Source organism: Neolamprologus brichardi, unplaced genomic scaffold (genome assembly GCF_056152115.1).
Source record: "Neolamprologus brichardi isolate AB-2024 unplaced genomic scaffold, ASM5615211v1 NODE_ptg000031l+_length_7269946_cov_1, whole genome shotgun sequence".
NCBI lineage: Eukaryota > Metazoa > Chordata > Actinopteri > Cichliformes > Cichlidae > Neolamprologus > Neolamprologus brichardi.
The window spans coordinates 937,058-955,283 of NW_028270136.1; the positions used below are offsets into that span (position 1 = coordinate 937,058).

Below are 18,226 nucleotides of genomic sequence, written 5' to 3' on the forward strand. Positions count from 1 at the left end.
CTGCCGTTTGTTTTCACATTCATCTGGGAAGGTTTTCACCTGGATGTATTTGACATCAAATCCTAGTATGAATTTGGACAAGAATGACTTGGAGTGTTGAGCTGTTATATGAAAATTCATAGATTTAGCAAAAGGACTTTCTGGCAAAGTCAAAAGTCTTTATGGGGAAAACCTTTGTGGCTTAACTGTTAAACTACAGACACTTACCTGAAGACCATTTGTCATGTGACCATGTCCATGCAGAAGACCAGGCATCTTCATCTGATTAGCCATTCATTCAAAAAGTTCACTTTTATTTGAATTAAAATATAAATCAGTGCTTTGGGTGCATTTCAGACAGTGATGTGACGAGCAAACATGTGAGAAAGAGCTACACGTTTGTTTGCTTTGCTCTCCTTTTCTCCCCCAAAATTCAGAAAATAAACACGCCAAATCCTTAAACCCATCATTAAGTTTGTGGAGGTCACAGAACGAGAGAAATGAAATGCTGTTTTTCCACGGAGGTCTTTAGAAATATAACAACAGTCCTCTGCTGGGCATTACAAAGAGCACAGGTTTAACCTGAATATTTCAAACAGAAAAATCCACCTAAATGCTACATAATCATTTAAATTAACCCACGTCTTGCAAATATACACACCCCTGCACACTAAGAAAGCACAGCAGACTGGACTGATGTTAAACAGCTGCATATTACAACTACCTCATTTACATCACAGGTGCGATTCCTCAGGTCCCATTTTGCTCACGTGTGCACTATGATGATAACGATGAAAACTTACTTATTCTGCAATTGTAGCTGCATCACAGTCTTCAGCAGGGGTCGGCTTTTCTGTCACACAGAATTTAATACTTTCCAAAACTTCAGGCAACTTTTAGACTGTAAAGTTGAGCGTGACCTCTCAACAGCTGCTGTTGAGCAAAGCAGAAATTCTACTTCCAAGTCAAATATTTACGTCTACGTCCTCTCTGTGAGAAGAGCAGCACTGATGGTGATAATAATAAAACATTTTATTTGTATAGCACTTTTCTAAATACTCAAAGACACTTTACAAGGATAGAGAAAGCAACAATGAAAACATATGAATAAAAATAGAAACAACTTTAAAAAGAGAAAATACAATGTCAGTAGAACTGTGGGTATTTCAATGAACACCATGTTAGCGAGAGATAATCTAACAGAACTACATACTGGAGCCAGTCTTTCACTGTCAGATTGGACTAAAGTCTTATTAACTTGGCCAGAAGTGATTGGCTGCTTACTGAAATCTAGGCTTTAACTAAACCCTGGGAGTAGTGAGAGTCAGACGGTGTCTTGTGTGTGTTTGATTTTTCCCTACAGGAGCTGGAGGTGTGTGGGAGCCAGGCCCGGTGCGAGTGGTGATGAGAGGGGGTGGCAATGTCACATCTTTACAGCAGACACAGCTCTCGGTAGAGGGGTGGAAGTGAGACCGTGATAATTATACAGCACTTCTTCAAATGCTTCGAAGTGAAAGGAACAAACCTGGTAACAGTCAGTTTGGAACAAAAGGGATGGAGACTCGCTGTGTTATCTTCTAGATTTGATTCCCAGCCAACATATTATTAAAACTACAATAACCACAAACCACCAGTTTAGAAAAAACGTGAGCTTTCAGTTGTGTGTTAAAAGAACAGCGCCCCGACTGTCCTTGTTCGGTGGCTTCAGTCTCCACAGCACACCTGAGCTGAGCGGGCAGGAACAGGGAGAGATGGGTTTTTGCAGAAATGTTTCTTTTGTGGTCCTTGCTGAGAGAACGGAATTCATTACACCTCCTAACGCACAATATACACAATGTTCGTTCTGGAGCCGAGGGGCGGGTGAGAAAAAAAAAAATGTTTCCCCCGTCCTTACTTTTTCCAGAAACCTCATTGGACGAAAAAATAAAATAAAATAAAATGATGTTATGTTTAAAAAACTTTAACAATTATTTTTACAACTTGGCGCCAGGAATCCATTATCATTCGTGGGTTTGGAACACACTCTTAATAAAAATAGGCTTCATTTAACATACGGAAAAGGTGGTGGGAAGACACTACTCATAATGGGAAGGATAAATATTTCATAACTAGGGTGGCAGAGGAGGACGAGGGAGATAAATTCTTAGTGAGGACAGATTAGGAGACAGACATTTTAACTTATATCCAGTACATGGCATAGATCATACATGAGGGTCAAGGCAACACATCGTTTTAAACCTACTACTAGTAATCAATCTCAACTAGTTCTCAACGGTGCCCTCCCCCAATCCCAAACAACGTTCCAGAGGAGGACTGAAGGAAAAGGCAGGCGTCCGGCAGTCGTCCGTCCTTGACGCTGGATCTGAGAGGGTCGGGGTGGAGAAGGAGGGTGTGTGGTCATAGATGTGACGCGAACAGGGAGGTGTCGGTTCCCCAGGTGTCTCATTGGTTGTAGAGGGAGCGCTGTTCCCAGGGCATGGCCTGGATGGTGCGTGGCACGGGGGAGGGCTTGAGTGTGGGCGCTCCGTTCGGATGAAGGGAGTGGCCGATGGGGTTGATGGTGGTGAGGGGTCGCTGGGGGGGCAGAGAGAAAGTGTCCTGGTGCTTCGGCTGGAGAGGGAGGTGGAGAGACAGAGAATTGTGTCACCGGTGCAGAAAAAGAGTCGGTGGATAAAATAAAAGGACAGTCATGAATAATGCAGCGGATGGACGAGGAGAAGGCAAAGGAAAGAGTCACAGCGATGCATGAACAGTGGGAAAAGCCACTGCGAGCGCACAAAACACAAAAAGCAATGGCGGTGCGAAAGCTGCAACACAACAGCTGACTGCTGTGATATACATCGTCCCTTCTTACTCAAGTGGGATTAAACCATCAGGGCGAGAGTTAACTCCATTTTTGACTTGCTGTGGGAATGTGCACGAGTGGACGCGCGACACAGAAGGAAACGGGCAACGTTTCCTGATTTAATGACGAGAGTTTAGTTTTTGGTCGACAGTTTTCAATAGTTTCCACACTGACTTTGTTTACTTTAGTTTACCATTGAAAAATCTTTGGTTATTTCACTGCTTTACTTCATGAACACTCTTACAGGTGATACTAGAACAAGAGCCAGTGTTAAATAAACTTCACAGTCAGTCCTGTTGATGTTATTGTTTTTATAAACAGCGTGCTGAAACACTCGACCACTCTATGAAAGACTAAGCCTGGACAGTCTAAACCAGGGGTCTGCAACCAAAGAGCCATTTGGACCCGGTTTCCACGCAAAAGAAAACACTGGGAGCTGCAAATACTTTTTGAAATCTAAAATGAAGATAACACTGTATATATTGTTTGTTTTTTACCTTTATTCTTTGTGTGAACAACTAAGGTGTGTTGCTTATGAAATCCATGAAGTGCTACAGAGAAAATTACATTTTATTTATGTAATTAACACATTTTGAACTTGAATATAACAAAAGGAAAGACACCCAGCTGAACTAAAATGATCCAGCAAACAAAAACTGTTGTGAGCCGCCACACTTATATCGCCTTTGGGCTTTTGGAGCCTTGACCTGACTTTTAAAAAGTAATTGGAAAAAAAGCACAATGCTGCTAAAAAAAATAGATATTTGCAAAATTCTGCCTAAATATGTATTTTACCTGGTTAATGTGAGTGGCGGGGCGTGGTCTGCAGCGCCGCTGGCACCTGAGCGGCACCCGCAATCACGCCTCGCCGCCTTAAAGTCTGCGCTCTCTCTGCTGTGGTGTATGTCGGGCTGTGAGCTGAAAAGCTACAGCCGGCTGTATGCGTACAGCAACCGTGTGTGAAAAGTGGTCAATAAAGAGATGCTGAAAAGCATTTTCATGGAAACATCGTCGGGTCTGCCGTGATATGTTTACAATAAGACTTATGGTCCCGAACCTCTGCGCACAGCATCTGCAAATCGGGGCTTTCATCTTTACGCAGGACTGTGAGCTGCCATCTGTGAGGCGTGAGCGGTGTTTGTTTTTAACATAGTTCACGGTGGAGAACAGCTGCCGACATAATGTGGATCCGAAGATCCATAACTGGCCTACCTGGGGTTGAAAGTCTCGATAAATGCACGGCGTTTCGGCGGATACACCGGCTTCCGCCAGTGTGACGCTTATTTTGAGCGATGAAAAAATAATAAGATATAATTTTATTTGTATATTTCAAAATCACAATAATCCAATTTAGGACTACAAGTTAAAAAAAAAACTAACATAAATAAAATAAACTTCAGCTAAATACTTTCCCAAACACGCGGAGCCGCACTGTAAGGACTAAAGAGCCGCAGGTTGCCGACCCCTGGTCTAATAAAATAACGGCACCAAAGTGAAATGGTGGTTAGAAGAAGGCTCTGGGTTCAAATCCTTCAGTCTTCAGCAGGTTTTCTCATTTCTTTAGATAATATGACAAATTATAGCAGCATAAATATATTTTAAATACTCCAATCTTATTTGTATGCCTTGTTTAGAAGAACTAGGCATTTATTCTTTTAATCATAAACTACTCCATAGAAGGAAAACCTTTCAATTGGACTGTAAAGTTAACTGGATGATTATTAATTCTGAGACATAAAGAACTTTTCTGTTTTGTTCATTTACAGGCAAGCACATTTATTAATAGAGCCACTGGTTCTTTATCATCAGCTAACAAACACAGGTTTTCTCTTGAACTTTTAGCCACTAACGCAGCACCGCTGAGCAGCTGACAGAGCAGATGTAGACCTGTACTGCTTTTAAAAGGTTTTTACACTGATTTTTCTGCCTTTTATTCACAGGTCCTGACTGTCTGACCCAGAACATGTTCCTCCAGGGTTTTTTGAAGTGTTTGCAACAGATCTATGTTGCAGATGTCCAACTTTTTTAAACCTAGTTTTGGACCGCTGTATGAACATGGATGTCATAAATATGTTTCAGTATGTGATGGCATAAAGCCTAAAATACAACATGGAAACGTGCAACACAAGCTCACAGGGTGACTGGTGTGAAAGAGCAGAAGGCACAGCCCCAGGTTACTAATGTTAGAGAGCCTCATACCGCCAGTGAAGGTCCACAGGTCACAGCCCACGACAAAGGATCACCATAGCAACCACATTTTAGCCTGTTTTCTTTGCTGGCTGACTAATTGAAAAATGAAATCTCTACCATAATTGGAGGCCGTTAGTAATAAACATCGTTCGTATTTGATTCAATACAATGATTAAGGTTTAAATTAAAGCCAGGAGTGCTGCTCAGATGGGCTTATCAGCTGACAGGAAGAAGATCAGCACTAAACTGGCTTTATTGTTTACAACCAAGCAATGACTGAAGCCCTTTACTGCTGTATTGTTACAGCATTACTGTAAAGACCATAGGGCTGCACGATTAATCGTTAGAAAATCGCGATCTCGAGTCATACTTATGTGCGATCTCATTTCCAAATGACAACGATTTAAAAAATAAAAAATAAAAAAAAAAGACGACGATTGTACCGCATTTTGATCCGGGACGTAATCTGCATGAAAACAAGCGCTCACTCTTCCTGCTCAACAAATGACGAGGGCGGAGCCTTATACCACGTGATACAGAAGCTGGCTGCTAAAATTGGCAGGGAAAAAACAACGGAGAGCACGTCAGGGATGACGAGAAAGTGACAGGAGAAAATCCGTCCCGGTCAACCACCCAAACATCAATAACGGGAACCTTGTACAGCGCTTCCCTATACCCGTCGAACTCCTGCAGGCACAAAGAAATTACGGAGGCTATAGAGATTGAAAATGTGACGTCATTCAAGGGTAAAACCACAAAGGATTCTGGGAACTCGTGGCAAGAGGTACTAGCGCACGCAGGCTTTCAATTGAAATCAGTTACACAGCGATAAAAAGAAACACAAAAAAATGGCAAGAAGCTGTTGTATTATTAACTGCAATAGCCGGTCACATGACAGCCACGGGAAGCCAACGGGTAAAGAGATCGCTTGTTATCGGATTACGTCGTTGAAGAGAAATTGTTCGAGCCATGTTTCTGAAGTAAAAAGAGGCGACGGATGGCCTGGATTGCAGCCATTCAAAGACCAAATATAACGTCCCAGAACACTCCAGCTCACAGGTTAGTCTGCTCCAAGCATTTCCACAAAGGTCAGTGTTTTGTAGTAGTTAATACGTCATTTTTCATAACATAATTGGTGATATAGGTTACAAGTCTGGTGCTGAACAGAAATTGTTGCGCTATGCTCCTTTGTTTATTGTGCATAAATAGTGAATTGTCCTGACACAATATTGCGTTTCGCTTCTGTTATTACCATGGTACATTGACAAAAACATATACTTTTATTCACAGGATGAAACAGGTTTTTTGTATCACTAATTGCCCAGTACGATTACAGCATACAATATTATTGTCACTGCTACATTTCTGTAATGCAAACCAGAAATTATTTCCACTACTAATTAATTACCGTTGAGCTCAAAGGTCCTATTAATAAACGGTTAACGAATGTGTATTTATGAAGACGATTTGTGAGACTGGTAAACTTATGATACGTACGATGGTCTTTCGTTCTACACGGTGCATTTCAAGGTCCTGTACCCATCCGTCGGTAAACTGTACCTGGGCTTGTTGCAGTGACCTGAAGTTACTAAACTTCATGAGTGTATGCACTCACTCCAAGAACCGTATAATTATAAATATGAGCGTGGTGAAAGTTGGGTAGCACGCTAACGTATTTCGTCCACTCTGTGTGCTCGTAAGGGTATAAACCTTTCACTCCTTTGATTTTTTTCCTCCTTTTCTTTGCCTTTTCATCAAGTCTGTCTTTGTACGGTCCGGGATTGTTCTCCTTCGTTTTGTACATAACTTTTTTGGGGGGCAAAGAAAAAGCAAGAAGGTATTGGAACCGGAGAATGAACGTTTTACGGTGCTGCAAATGCTTGCATTTGATGCGGTACTTGGATTGTTTTGCCACGAGTTCCCGGCATGCAATGCGCGAAAGTCACGTGGTCTGTCAATCTCTATTACTTATCACCTGACCAAAGATATGGCTCCATCAACACTGTGCAAAACGAGGGATTTAGGAAAATGATCAACACCCTAGACAAACGCTACACAGTGCCGTCCCGCAACTATTTTTCTATTGTTGCACTACCTGCTCTATACACGCAGTGTGAAGCGACGGTGGAGACCGAATTTCAAGCAGTACAACATTTTGCTGCAACGACAAAATGTGAGACATTTGTTGTTTTTATGTTCAGTCTCAACTGTTACGAAGTTGATGTGCAGTTAATAAGTGCAATAAATATTTATACTGGAAAAGAAAATCGTGAGAGAATCGTGATCTCAATTCTAAGCCAAAAAATCGTGATTCTCATTTTATGCAAAATCATGCAGCCCTAAAAGACCAAGTTAACACTAACATGTAGTATAATAATACACTAGAGTCAGTGAATCACTGCCTGTGTACGTGAGGCTACAGACTGTGAAACTACCTGGATTCTTTTAATAATTTTCCTTAAATTAGAAAGCTTAGAGTTTACATCCTGACCTAAGTTACAAGTGACCACGTTGAGCAGAGGGTCAAAGGTCAGCTCTGAATCACAGCCTGTACAGGTATGAAGGGGGAAGCTATTCACAGACACCCAAATCATTTTTGTACCACGCTGTAAAACTTGTTCATTTCATTTGTGAAGTTGAGCGTTCTAACACGGGACTACTTCCTGTTACCCAGTAATAAACTCTACAGTCTAAAGTCTACAGTTGTTCTCTTCGGACAGCGCTTTAAGATCCAGCGTGGGTCACGGATTCGCCGCTACAGAACTTTCACAGTGTGAGCGCTTCACAGAGAGTGGACACTGAAGGAGAGCATCTTGAAGTCTGGCTCAGTGGTAGCTTTGCGCAGTTCTGCTTACACAGCTGAAAATGACACGTACAGTTAACCGACACTAATTTGGCGTTGTGCAGACAGACTCGCCACTCTGCTGGTCCGCTTCACTTTGCAAGGAGGAAGCCACAAACTTGCCACCTTTATCATAACAGAAACTCATTTCTGTCTCTTAGAGATGAAGCTGTTTCCCGATAGCAACAGAAAATGTTTCTCTGCGACTTTGTCAAGAGTGAGAAAGACCTGTGAGGAGAAGCTGCTGGTAGAGAGAGTATTATAGCACTAGTCTCTCTCTCCTGGTGTTATTAGGTAAGATAGAGGAAAGGCAGCGAGCCAGCAGAAAGCAAACAGCGAGTGTGTGGCGGTGCTCTCTCATACCATGGGGTTGGCGCTCAGCCTAGTGTATCCTGAGCTCATCTCCTTTACCTCAGGCACCAGGGGCTGAAGAAGGGAGTAGGAGGAGGACGGGGTAGCACTGGACGAGGAGACGTGTTTATTGGAGGACGAGCTCCTCATGTTCTGCTGGCTGCCCTGAGAGGACACTGAGCTGGGGCGGCCCTGCTGAGACACAAAGAAAGCTCGACGTAAACGTGACGACAACAGAGCTACGAAGAAACAATCGCTCACCAGAGCTCCTCCTGACATTACCTGGTGGGGGTCAGGCACAGGCTGACTAGCCACGCCCCCACCCTGCCCTCCTTGGGACATCGGTGAGACGCAGTGAGAGGGGAGAGGTTCCGGCTGGCCGTGTCCGCCATGCGGTTGCATCATGGAGTTAGCGTTATTCTGCTGCTGTTGCTGTTGTTGCTGCTGGCGACGAGGTGTAGCTGAGAAGTTGGAGCGGCGACCGCCGGACTGGATGGAAGCAAGGGTGGGAGAGAAAGACACAGGAAAGGGTGATTGTACCTGTCGTTAGACACGCTGTTAACAGAAGAGGTGACAGATGAATGTGATGTCACTGTCGAGGTTGGTCTCAAACCTCTCGTGCTGTTCAGACCTGACTCTTCCACATCTATCTCACACCTTTCACTGCCCTGTCTAAACCTATTAATATGATGAAGATGAAGTGGTAAAGTTACACCCACACCCACACAAACATATACACGCGCGCACACACTCAAACAGAAATTCAGTATTTCTATTAAGGTTGCCGCTCCTAAAACGGGACAGTCGACTCCAATCTCATCTCTGTCATTTAATCACGGAAGACGCCGTCGTCTCATCGTGCCGTCCTCCAACCCCGACAGCGTCAGGATTTCTGCTGACGTTAATTTAAACCTAACATGCTCTCTGACGGTTTCCCTGAGCAGCACATAAATACCTCTCACCCATACCTTTGCCTCCTCACACCTCTAACAAAACGAGCGATTTTATGGGAATTTGTGGTTGGTTTATTTTTTTGCCTGTTTTACAACCTTCTCATCTTTGTGGATCTCTCTCATATTTACTTTTGTCTACTGTTATACAGAGCAGTGACATGGAAGTGAAAACAAATGCGAATGTATGAGACTCGGGCAGTATTAAAGCATGTTTGAGTGTTTAGAAATACAAACACTAATGTGTTTTTAATAATGAGATACTAAAATGTAGCATTGGGATTCTGTATTGTGCTGCCATGGCAACAGTGGAAACAAAGTAACTGTTGCACTGAATTGAGCCCAGCTGATAAAGGTGAGCCAGTCAGGAACAAAGCTGCGTGACTTCAGCCCGCTGACGTCAGCAGCTGTCTTCAGCTTTAACAGCCAGATGTTTCCTGAGCTGCTGATTTTCTAATCAGTAACAGAAATTTAAATCGACATGACTGAGCTTGTCTGAAAGCTTAATGTAGCCTCCGCTAAATTACAGTTTGGGCTACATACTAAATATTCAAAATACGGCCTTCCACAGCAGGAAAACCACACGTATAATCACTACATTACAACACTAGAGATCAATGCACTGATAGGGCGTTTTCACAAACTCTCAGATTTAGTCCATTTAAACCAAAGTCTGGACAGTGTTTGACTTTGATGCTATTTATTTGTGCAAAAAGACAGTTATAATTCCAGGTGTGGACCTTTGGAGCAGCTGGTCTCAGCCCTGTTCCAACAAACTCTAGAACAGTTACCTTGATGGTGAAAACACGATCCGACCTCAACCCGACTACTAGTTATGGTAGTTGGATGCAACAGATGTCTAGTACACTTTTGCCCATTAAGTAAATTAGGAGCTATCCACTAGTCCACAATTCAACACCAACTTCCTGTTTTTACTTGTGTCTGCACAGACCTCAGACATATCTGGCAGACTGAACATCCTGATGTGGTTTGTAGTGACACGTTTTGGTTCGCCTGCTGTTTTCTGTGTATGAAAAGAAACCAAACCGTGGGAAAACGCTACAAACACATCAACTGATTCAGACCAAAGTAAATAAACCACAGGTCTGAGAACAGCAAAATTAGATGTTGTTTAAAATAATAATTTAGCTCATGGCCTCTTTTGGTATCAATATTTTTTTTTTGTTTCCTTAATTTGCTTCTTTCTTTTCTGCAGTTTCCAGGACTGATACCGGCTGATGCTTGTTAAAATCTGCTGATACGTCACTGCATCCCTACAAGCTCACACTTCAAGCAGAGATGCTGCTCAATATTCACCATTTATCAAACAGCTGTGCAAAGCTGGGGTAGACTTGTGGACGTGTTAGCTCTCCCTGGCAGGTTTGCACTGGATCTCATTTTTGCTGGTTTGTTTTGTTTTTTTTAAGAAGATGACTGCAGTAGTCTTTACTGCTCCATACTTGTGCTGTTTGTTCAGTTACCTCTGATCTCACAGCTCCACAAAAAGGTCAAAAGGTTTGCTAAGTAAACTGACATCAACTCTACTTAAATATGGTCAAAGAAGTATTGTTACACACCTGCACGCCAAAATAAGTGGAAAAAAGTAGAACCCATAAGGCTGTGCCTGCTGGTCACCGTCTCTACTTTTGATTGGATTGAGACGTGTCCCATGACTAAGGTTTAGTTTGAGAGTTCGAGAGAAGGTATCCACTTTGCCCACCTTGCACTCCATCTCAAATATCAGCAGTCAACTGTTAGAAAACAAATATTTCTGTTATGAGATTTTAGATGTTATAGTCAACAGCAAGCTCCAAATATGGAATCCAAAAGTGTAGCGTATACATTCTGTGAAGACAGCGCCAGGAAAAAAGATCTGATCTAAAAAGAACATTGTGACGGTTTTTGACTAAAGAGCCGCGCGTACATCAGAAGCAGGCTGCATCAGGAATTTGATCTAAAATCTAAAATGCCCGTATGCGCTGGTTCTCCCTGAAACTGCCGATTCTGCCTCACACGCCACATCCACACACATGCTCACTCACGCTCACACCAACCTGGTTTTTGGCCGCGGCGCTGCAGCGGTGCTGGGCCAGGTCCAGCATGGTTCGGTAGCTCTTAAAGCAGGACGGGCAGTTGAATCGGTTCTTATGAACCAGCCCCATGCACACACAGACACACACAGACACACACACATAAGTTTGGATTACTGTACTTGTTAGGAAAATCAGCTGAAATGTATTCATTCTCTGTCATCTGAGCCCTGAGCCTTTCCCTAATCTCAGCCTAACCCTAGTCTAACCCTAGTGCCGCGGCACACTTCCACTACAGGAAGACTGGATAAACATTCTCCCAAGCAGGTCAGTGGAGAGAGGAAGGAAAACACAGTACAAACTACACTGTATTACATGCACACACACTTCAGTGTAGAAAAAGTCCTAGCCATACACATCAACATCCATACATGCCAGTGTTCCCACTAATATACATATACATACATATATTATTATATATATATTATTGACCCCCACCTCTGTTCCAGCAAAATCAAGGAAACGTCTTTACAAGAAAAAACATGACACATTTTCTGAAAAATTAAAGTCTTCACTTCAAATATTCACCCAATGCAAAACTGGTGTGACACAACAGCTAAAGCGTCAGTAGCTTTAAATGAGTGCATCGCTAATGTTAAAGGTTAACAGCTGTAACATGAGTGAAGAACAACATGACATACGTTTTGTTTGATTAGACAATAAGTGTGTTTTTTGTCTGTTCAGGAGCATCTCTATCGAGCTCTAAAGCTACTTGAACGTAAGGGGAGTAAGGGCTGATGCCAGGTAACAGAAAAAAATGATATAAATGATCTTTCATATTGTTCTTTATGTTTGATTAAAAAAAGATGCTAGCTTTGTTAGCAAAGTGTAAGCTACAGCATACCAAAGCTACAAGTCAGGATCTCCCTGCCGCTGCTTCATCATTTGACTCTTTTAATCGATGACGTGAAGCACGACACTAAGGCTACGTTCACACTGCAGGTCTTAATGCTCAATTCCGATTTTTTGATCAAATCCGATTTTTTTTGTCTGCTCGTTCACACTACAAATAAAATGCGACAGCAAACGCGCTCTAGTGTGAACGCTCAAAGCGGCCCGCATGCGCAAAAGAAGACGTCACACACAACGCGCTCTGTTTAGACCCAGAGCAAACAGTATCGTTTGACTGATGGCCCTTAATATAAAGACTTCGGACTTTACGTTTCCCAATTTTTGCTTTAAGTTATTTTGTTATTTACATAATAATGTAAATAACCTAATAATGATCCTTATTGCTGTTTTAGAGGAGCGGTGCTTCAAAGGATAGTTGCAGATTTCTGTCAGAATCTGCAGATTATACAGTACAAATAAAATGTTCACGTTTCTCCAACGTTGTCTTCCCAGCAGTTTCACCGGATGGCCAGGAAGCATTCACGATGTATTCTCGGGCACGTCTCCGGCGCTGATAATTGGCGTCTGTCTTGTGTCAGTGATGCAAAAGACGGATTTAATGCGACATGACCATCAAACAGCAGTCGCTTTCTGAAACATATGTATCGGATTCAGGACCACATACGAAAGTGACCCAGATCGGATTTGAAAATATCGGATTTGTGCCGTTCACACTGTCACACCATGATCGGATATGAGTCGCATAGGGTCAAAAAAATCGGATTTGATGCGCTTTCGCCTGCAGTGTGAACGTAGCCTTAGTTGCAAGATTACCCTTTAAGAGGTTAGCTAATGAGTGCGATGTTATTCCACAAACTAGTTACTGGGAACAGTTGGTTTACTCATGTGTATTTTATGTGCATAGTAAAGCTGGGAGCTTGTAACAGAGGACCCAGCAGATACAATAAGGTTGGCTTACATGGAGCTCACATTACATCAGTGCATTGAGCCAGCAGGGTCTGGCTGTTTCCCTCTTATGCAGGTACACTTACTTTATGACCAGTTAAAAGCTAAGCTGTAATAACTGTTAGTTTTTCTGATGATGGTATAGCATTTTATCATGAAGGTGATCACACAGAACAGCTTTGTATTGATGTGCAGTGTCCCTTATAGCAGTGGTCCCCAACCCCTGGGCCAGTATCGAGTGGGAAATGCATGGTTTTCAGGGTTTTTTATCGTTTTTATCGTTATTTTGTTATAGTTTTTATCGTTAACTCGGTTCCCTGGGTCTTTTCCCGTGTGTTATGAATAAATCTTCTTCTTTTTTGGTACTGGTTTTATTTTGTTGTATTTATCCACGACACCTTAAAGGCCGGTTCGTGAAAATATTGTCAGACATAAACGGGTCTGTGGTCCAAAAAAGGTTGGGGACCGCTGCCTTATAGTTAAGAGGACAAATGGACCCAAAATGCACAACTCCCACAACACATCAACACAAGGGTCGAAGGGTCAATTTGTAACCAGTTTGTGTATTCATTAATTCATGCTAGGAAAAAAGAGAAAGCAGACTTCCCTTTAATGATATTCTATATTGCTCTAATTGTGGAATTACTTTACCACTGAAAATAATCCCTAACGAACTACATTTCCTCCTGTGAGTAAAGTTTAACAACTACGATACCCAGGTGTTTCAGTGAGCCTTTCTCTTTTAGATCACGCTGTAGAATAGACACACTCATCAGTGGGATGTGTTTTTGTAGCAAAACAAGTCACATTTAAACGCAGCTGCATTTTACATTTCTTTCAAATACAACACAAAAAGCGGCTTCGAGAGAACTACAGTGTTAGTCACATCAGTTAAGCCCACGCTATCATCAGAAACACAGACCTACCTGGTTGGACGCAGCGGCGCTGCAGCGATGCTGAGCCAGCTCTAACATGGTTCTGTAGCTCTTGCAGCAGGAGGGACAGTCAAAGCGGTTGGGCCCATCGTCGTGGATCCTCTGATGGTTACGGAGGTACCGGGCCAGGCGAAAGGCCTTCCCACACAGGTCGCACATGTAGCGCTTCTGACCGTGGATTCGCATGTGGTTGCGCAAGGACATGTAGTTGGTGTAGGGCTTACTGCAAAAGTCGCACCTGGGTTTTGGAGTTGAAAATGGCGTGAACATTAGTAACAAGGAAAGGAGTCGAATGTTTCATGCATTTACGCAAACAAGCCTCACGTCCCAACCTGAAGTCTCCGGTCTTGTGGGTGAGTTTGTGGTTCAGCAGGGAGCTGGCGTGTTTGTAGGCGCAGCTGCACAGGTCGCAGACGTACGGCCTCTCGTCTGATTCCATGTCGTCTGACACTGTCGTTGCTGGTGGCGGCGCCGGTGCTGGTGGTTGGGACTCCATAGAGAGCCTGGAGCTGGAGAGCGACGCTGAGGAAAGGCTGGAGCTGGAGAGTGATGCTGAGGAGAGGCTGGAGGTGGAGAGGGCTGCTGAGGATGAAGGAAGCTGATCGCACCAGCTGATCGTTGAACTTGGCTGTGACGGTAACGTTAAAGGAAATGTTAACACTAACTACATTCATACATTAAAGAAGAATGAGCAAAAATTCCTCAACAGCAACGCAAAAGACTCATCGATAAGTGCAAACACTTGATTGCAGTCACTGCAACCATTGACTGTGAATTACTTTCTTATACAGGGCGAGGTTTTCTTCCCTTAAATGAAATCATGCAAAAAATTAAATCATAACACTTGTTCATAGCACTGGATATTCTTGATATTTAATTCAGCATTGACCTCCTCTCTCTTTCTGACCACCTGACAAACCTGCACATGCAGCTGCCTGCTGTGATATGTGGATATCTGGGATGATAGACAGCTCTGAGACAAAGCTTTACACAATTCCAGCCAATCAGAGCCCAGATCTGACATAGCTTTAGTACCTAGTGGGAACATCTAAACACTTCAAATAAAGGGTACAGCCCTTCTTAAATATGTATTACTATGTATTAAACTTAAACAACATTTAATTATATTTGCATTAAATGACAGCTAATGACTCTTATTATGTATTTAATACGTATAATTTTACTCTTTCACACGTACGTATCTTCACATAAGTTCAATCAGTATGTTGAGAGTAAATTCTGAAAAACTACTGCAGTACCACATGTAGAACTACACTAGAAACACTAGAACCAAACAGACACACAGATTCTGTGGAGACACTAACAACTCAAAATCCTCAGGTCATTCATTAGACTGACACCAAGCATAGAGCAGAATGGAGTAATTAGATAAATCAACGCTTGTGATGCTTTGACAGTTCAAACACAGGCCTAATATCAGCCTCTAATGTGTATCCCTAAATAAGATGTCATCTATCAATGGTCTGTTGTGCCACATCAAGTTTTCCTTGCCCCCTGCCACAAAGAGGGTAATTAAAGAAAAAAAACGCACACATTACAGCAGCAAAATGATGATTTTAATGCTCAGTATCACTATGATCATTCTTACAGCTAGTGCATCCCAAAAAAAAAAATCACTACGTTAGTTGTAAGAGTCTGAGATAAACACCAGAACTGTCTGCTTGTGTGACAACTTGTTTTCTCACCCCCAAAGTGACTAAAACATCAGGACAAACACAGAAATGTAAACATTAAACTTCCATATTTGGCACTACATGCTACGTGACAACACACCAGCAAGCGTTTTATTGTTTTTACATATCAACTCCTAAGGAGCTTCTGTGGAAGAGTATACACTGTGAGACAAATATCATGCTGGTGTGCCCACTTTACACTGTTGGACACTAAGGGGGAGAGGGAAGGAATACAGAGTGACACACCGCAGAACGACTTCCACAAGTCACAAATCACAACAGATGGCTTGGACCTAAAAGCTACGGGACGCTATGGGAGCTACAGTGAACTCAACGGTTCATACCCCCGCAGGCCGCCCACAGACTATTATGTTTCGATTCTAAAGATTAAAGTGTGGTTGTGGTCGCTGATAATCTGTCGGAGACTGAATGAAGTGCAGTCCTCCGCGGGGAGTCTTCCGCTCCCGTTTCCTGCGAGGTAGCCAGCCGTGTTTACTTTGCGCTGCTCGCTAATATTGCAGGCCTGATACATGTAAAACTGGTTCTACTGCCCAGAAATGCACGCTTGTTTTGGTCTTACACCAAAGACAGGTTAACGTGTAGAAGTCTACACATTTAAACTGTTTTTCCAGTCTTGTCGTAATGTGCAAAGACTGCTGCTGGCTAAGCGTACTCGGCTTTGACTGAGACAGTGTTGTGAGAAGTTAGCTTAACCGCGGTGCTTAGCTGCTCCATCATTATTTTCCTAGCAGGTAGTCACTTGGTGTTTCTCTTTCCAAGACAGCAATGACAGCATGCGTGGACATAAACGTCCAATTTCGCCAAACCGTTTGTGGAGTTGTAACAGAAACGAAATTCAAAAGGAACGAGTTATTAGCTACTTAGCTCTGCAGCTATGAGTCAAACTAGGCCGGAAACCGCTCAGCATGACGTTAGCCGAATGCTAACGAAGCTGCTCTGTGACACAGTCTGCAGCTTCAGCTCACCCACAGACACTCAACCAAAACCCACGTGTAACAGAGAGGCTGCGCTAAATGCTTAGCTGTAAAATTGTCGCTCCACTAGTTATTTGGTGCAGCTATTTCTACCCATGGTCGCTAGCTAACAGTGATGGCAGCTGCTGGCTTTCTTACTCCGGAGTCGTTGGGGTCCTTTTTCCAGAACAATTGAGAGCAGTGGCCGAAAGACTCTGTCGATGTAACATAGTTCACCCCGTTTCTATCTTGGAAGTCTCCATGTGTGCTGCTGGTATTTGTCCGAGCGTACATCGTCGGTTTTCAGATTTTCGACTATGTTTTATTTTTTTAAGCTGAAAAGAAACAGGGCCGCTTTGTCGGGATCTTCTTCCGAAAAGAAAAATATTGTTTCTGTGAAATGAGTGTTTTGGCGGCGGGTATATCGAAGCGTATGGAGCATTACTGCCGCCTCCTGGACCGGAGTATGACAGCGAAATGAACGCATAGACGCTAAATTTCAACCAAAGCTTCATATTTTCTTTGCAAAGGTTTTAAGACTAAGCGAGCAGTTTATTTACACATCGGATGCTGACGAAAATCTTTACCATAATGCAGTGTGTGTAATTTTTTGGGAACGAAATGACCCAACAGCTGCCAAAACAATATCATAAACTTTTTGAGGACTGGTTTTATAATTACATGAGAAATACTTTTTAAGTGTTTCCTTGAATTTTTTTGAGTAATAAACATGACAGTATTTCATTTAACGTAATTAACTTATTTACTAAAACTAACAAAGCCACACTAAATTTTACCTTCGTATGTAGATGGTCCAAGTTACAGGCCTACAAGTAATTTCCAGTAATTTTGATCCCTCATAGTTTAAATAGGAAAACACCCATTTAATATGTATACAATTTTTTAAGGGGTTCTGCTATTGAAACTCCAACATAAATAAGACCTAATGATATTAATGCCCAAACTTGTTCAGAATAAATCCTGTTATTTAGATATGGTGACTTAGTTGCAGCTTTCACAGAGCTTAAATATGCTTTCATGTGACCAGTTCCTGTATGTAAAAAGAAAAAGAATACCCAAAAGGAATCAAATTTCAACTGTAACGTGGGGACAAACACCCAGTTAATAATTCACATGACTACATTAAACATATTTAAGTGACTCTATGTATGTCCCAACTGAGGTTGGACAGAATTCCTATTATTCTGTGTACAACATGACATCACACCTGCATTAACATATTTGTTACTTTGTACCCAGTAACAAGACAAGAAGACTACGAATAAGCAACCAGGACCAACTTTGTGGTGCTAAGCGAATGGATTTTATTTACACATCTAGTCACCCATTGCTCCATGTGTGGTACAAAAATAAAAGAAATCAATGTGAACATGTGAATTTTGACAGAACAAGAATGTTTACACCCTATTTTAAAATCCAGGTATATAAACTTTGCCTACGAAACAAGTGTGTTACTATATCACATGCTATGTGCTTTCATAGTTGGGCTACAGTGCAGAACCTGATTTTAAAGGTGCCCCACAGAGTTTTCTTGTAATCTATATTCAATGCAAAGAAC

The 18,226-nt window shown here is 42.3% G+C and overlaps 1 protein-coding gene across 4 annotated transcripts; it reads right to left on the minus strand.

Annotated features, from left to right (window-relative positions):
• Positions 1-995: 995 nt before the first annotated feature.
• Positions 996-17,042, minus strand: LOC102798095 (uncharacterized). Of its 4 annotated transcripts, none has more exons than XM_035914541.2 (7): positions 16,807-17,042; positions 14,312-14,607; positions 13,971-14,217; positions 11,212-11,301; positions 8,490-8,696; positions 8,220-8,399; positions 996-2,589 (listed from the first exon to the last, which is right to left on the minus strand). In XM_035914541.2, the coding sequence occupies exons 1-7, from the start codon at positions 16,939-16,941 to the stop codon at positions 2,422-2,424; spliced, it is 1,323 nt and encodes a 440-aa protein (XP_035770434.2). In that variant the 5' UTR covers positions 16,942-17,042; the 3' UTR covers positions 996-2,421. The 4 variants fall into 4 exon arrangements, with proteins under 4 accessions (XP_035770434.2, XP_006806288.2, XP_006806287.2 ...); XM_006806225.3 differs by having other exon boundaries at positions 8,268-8,402; XM_006806224.3 differs by having other exon boundaries at positions 8,220-8,402.
• Positions 17,043-18,226: the final 1,184 nt, after the last annotated feature.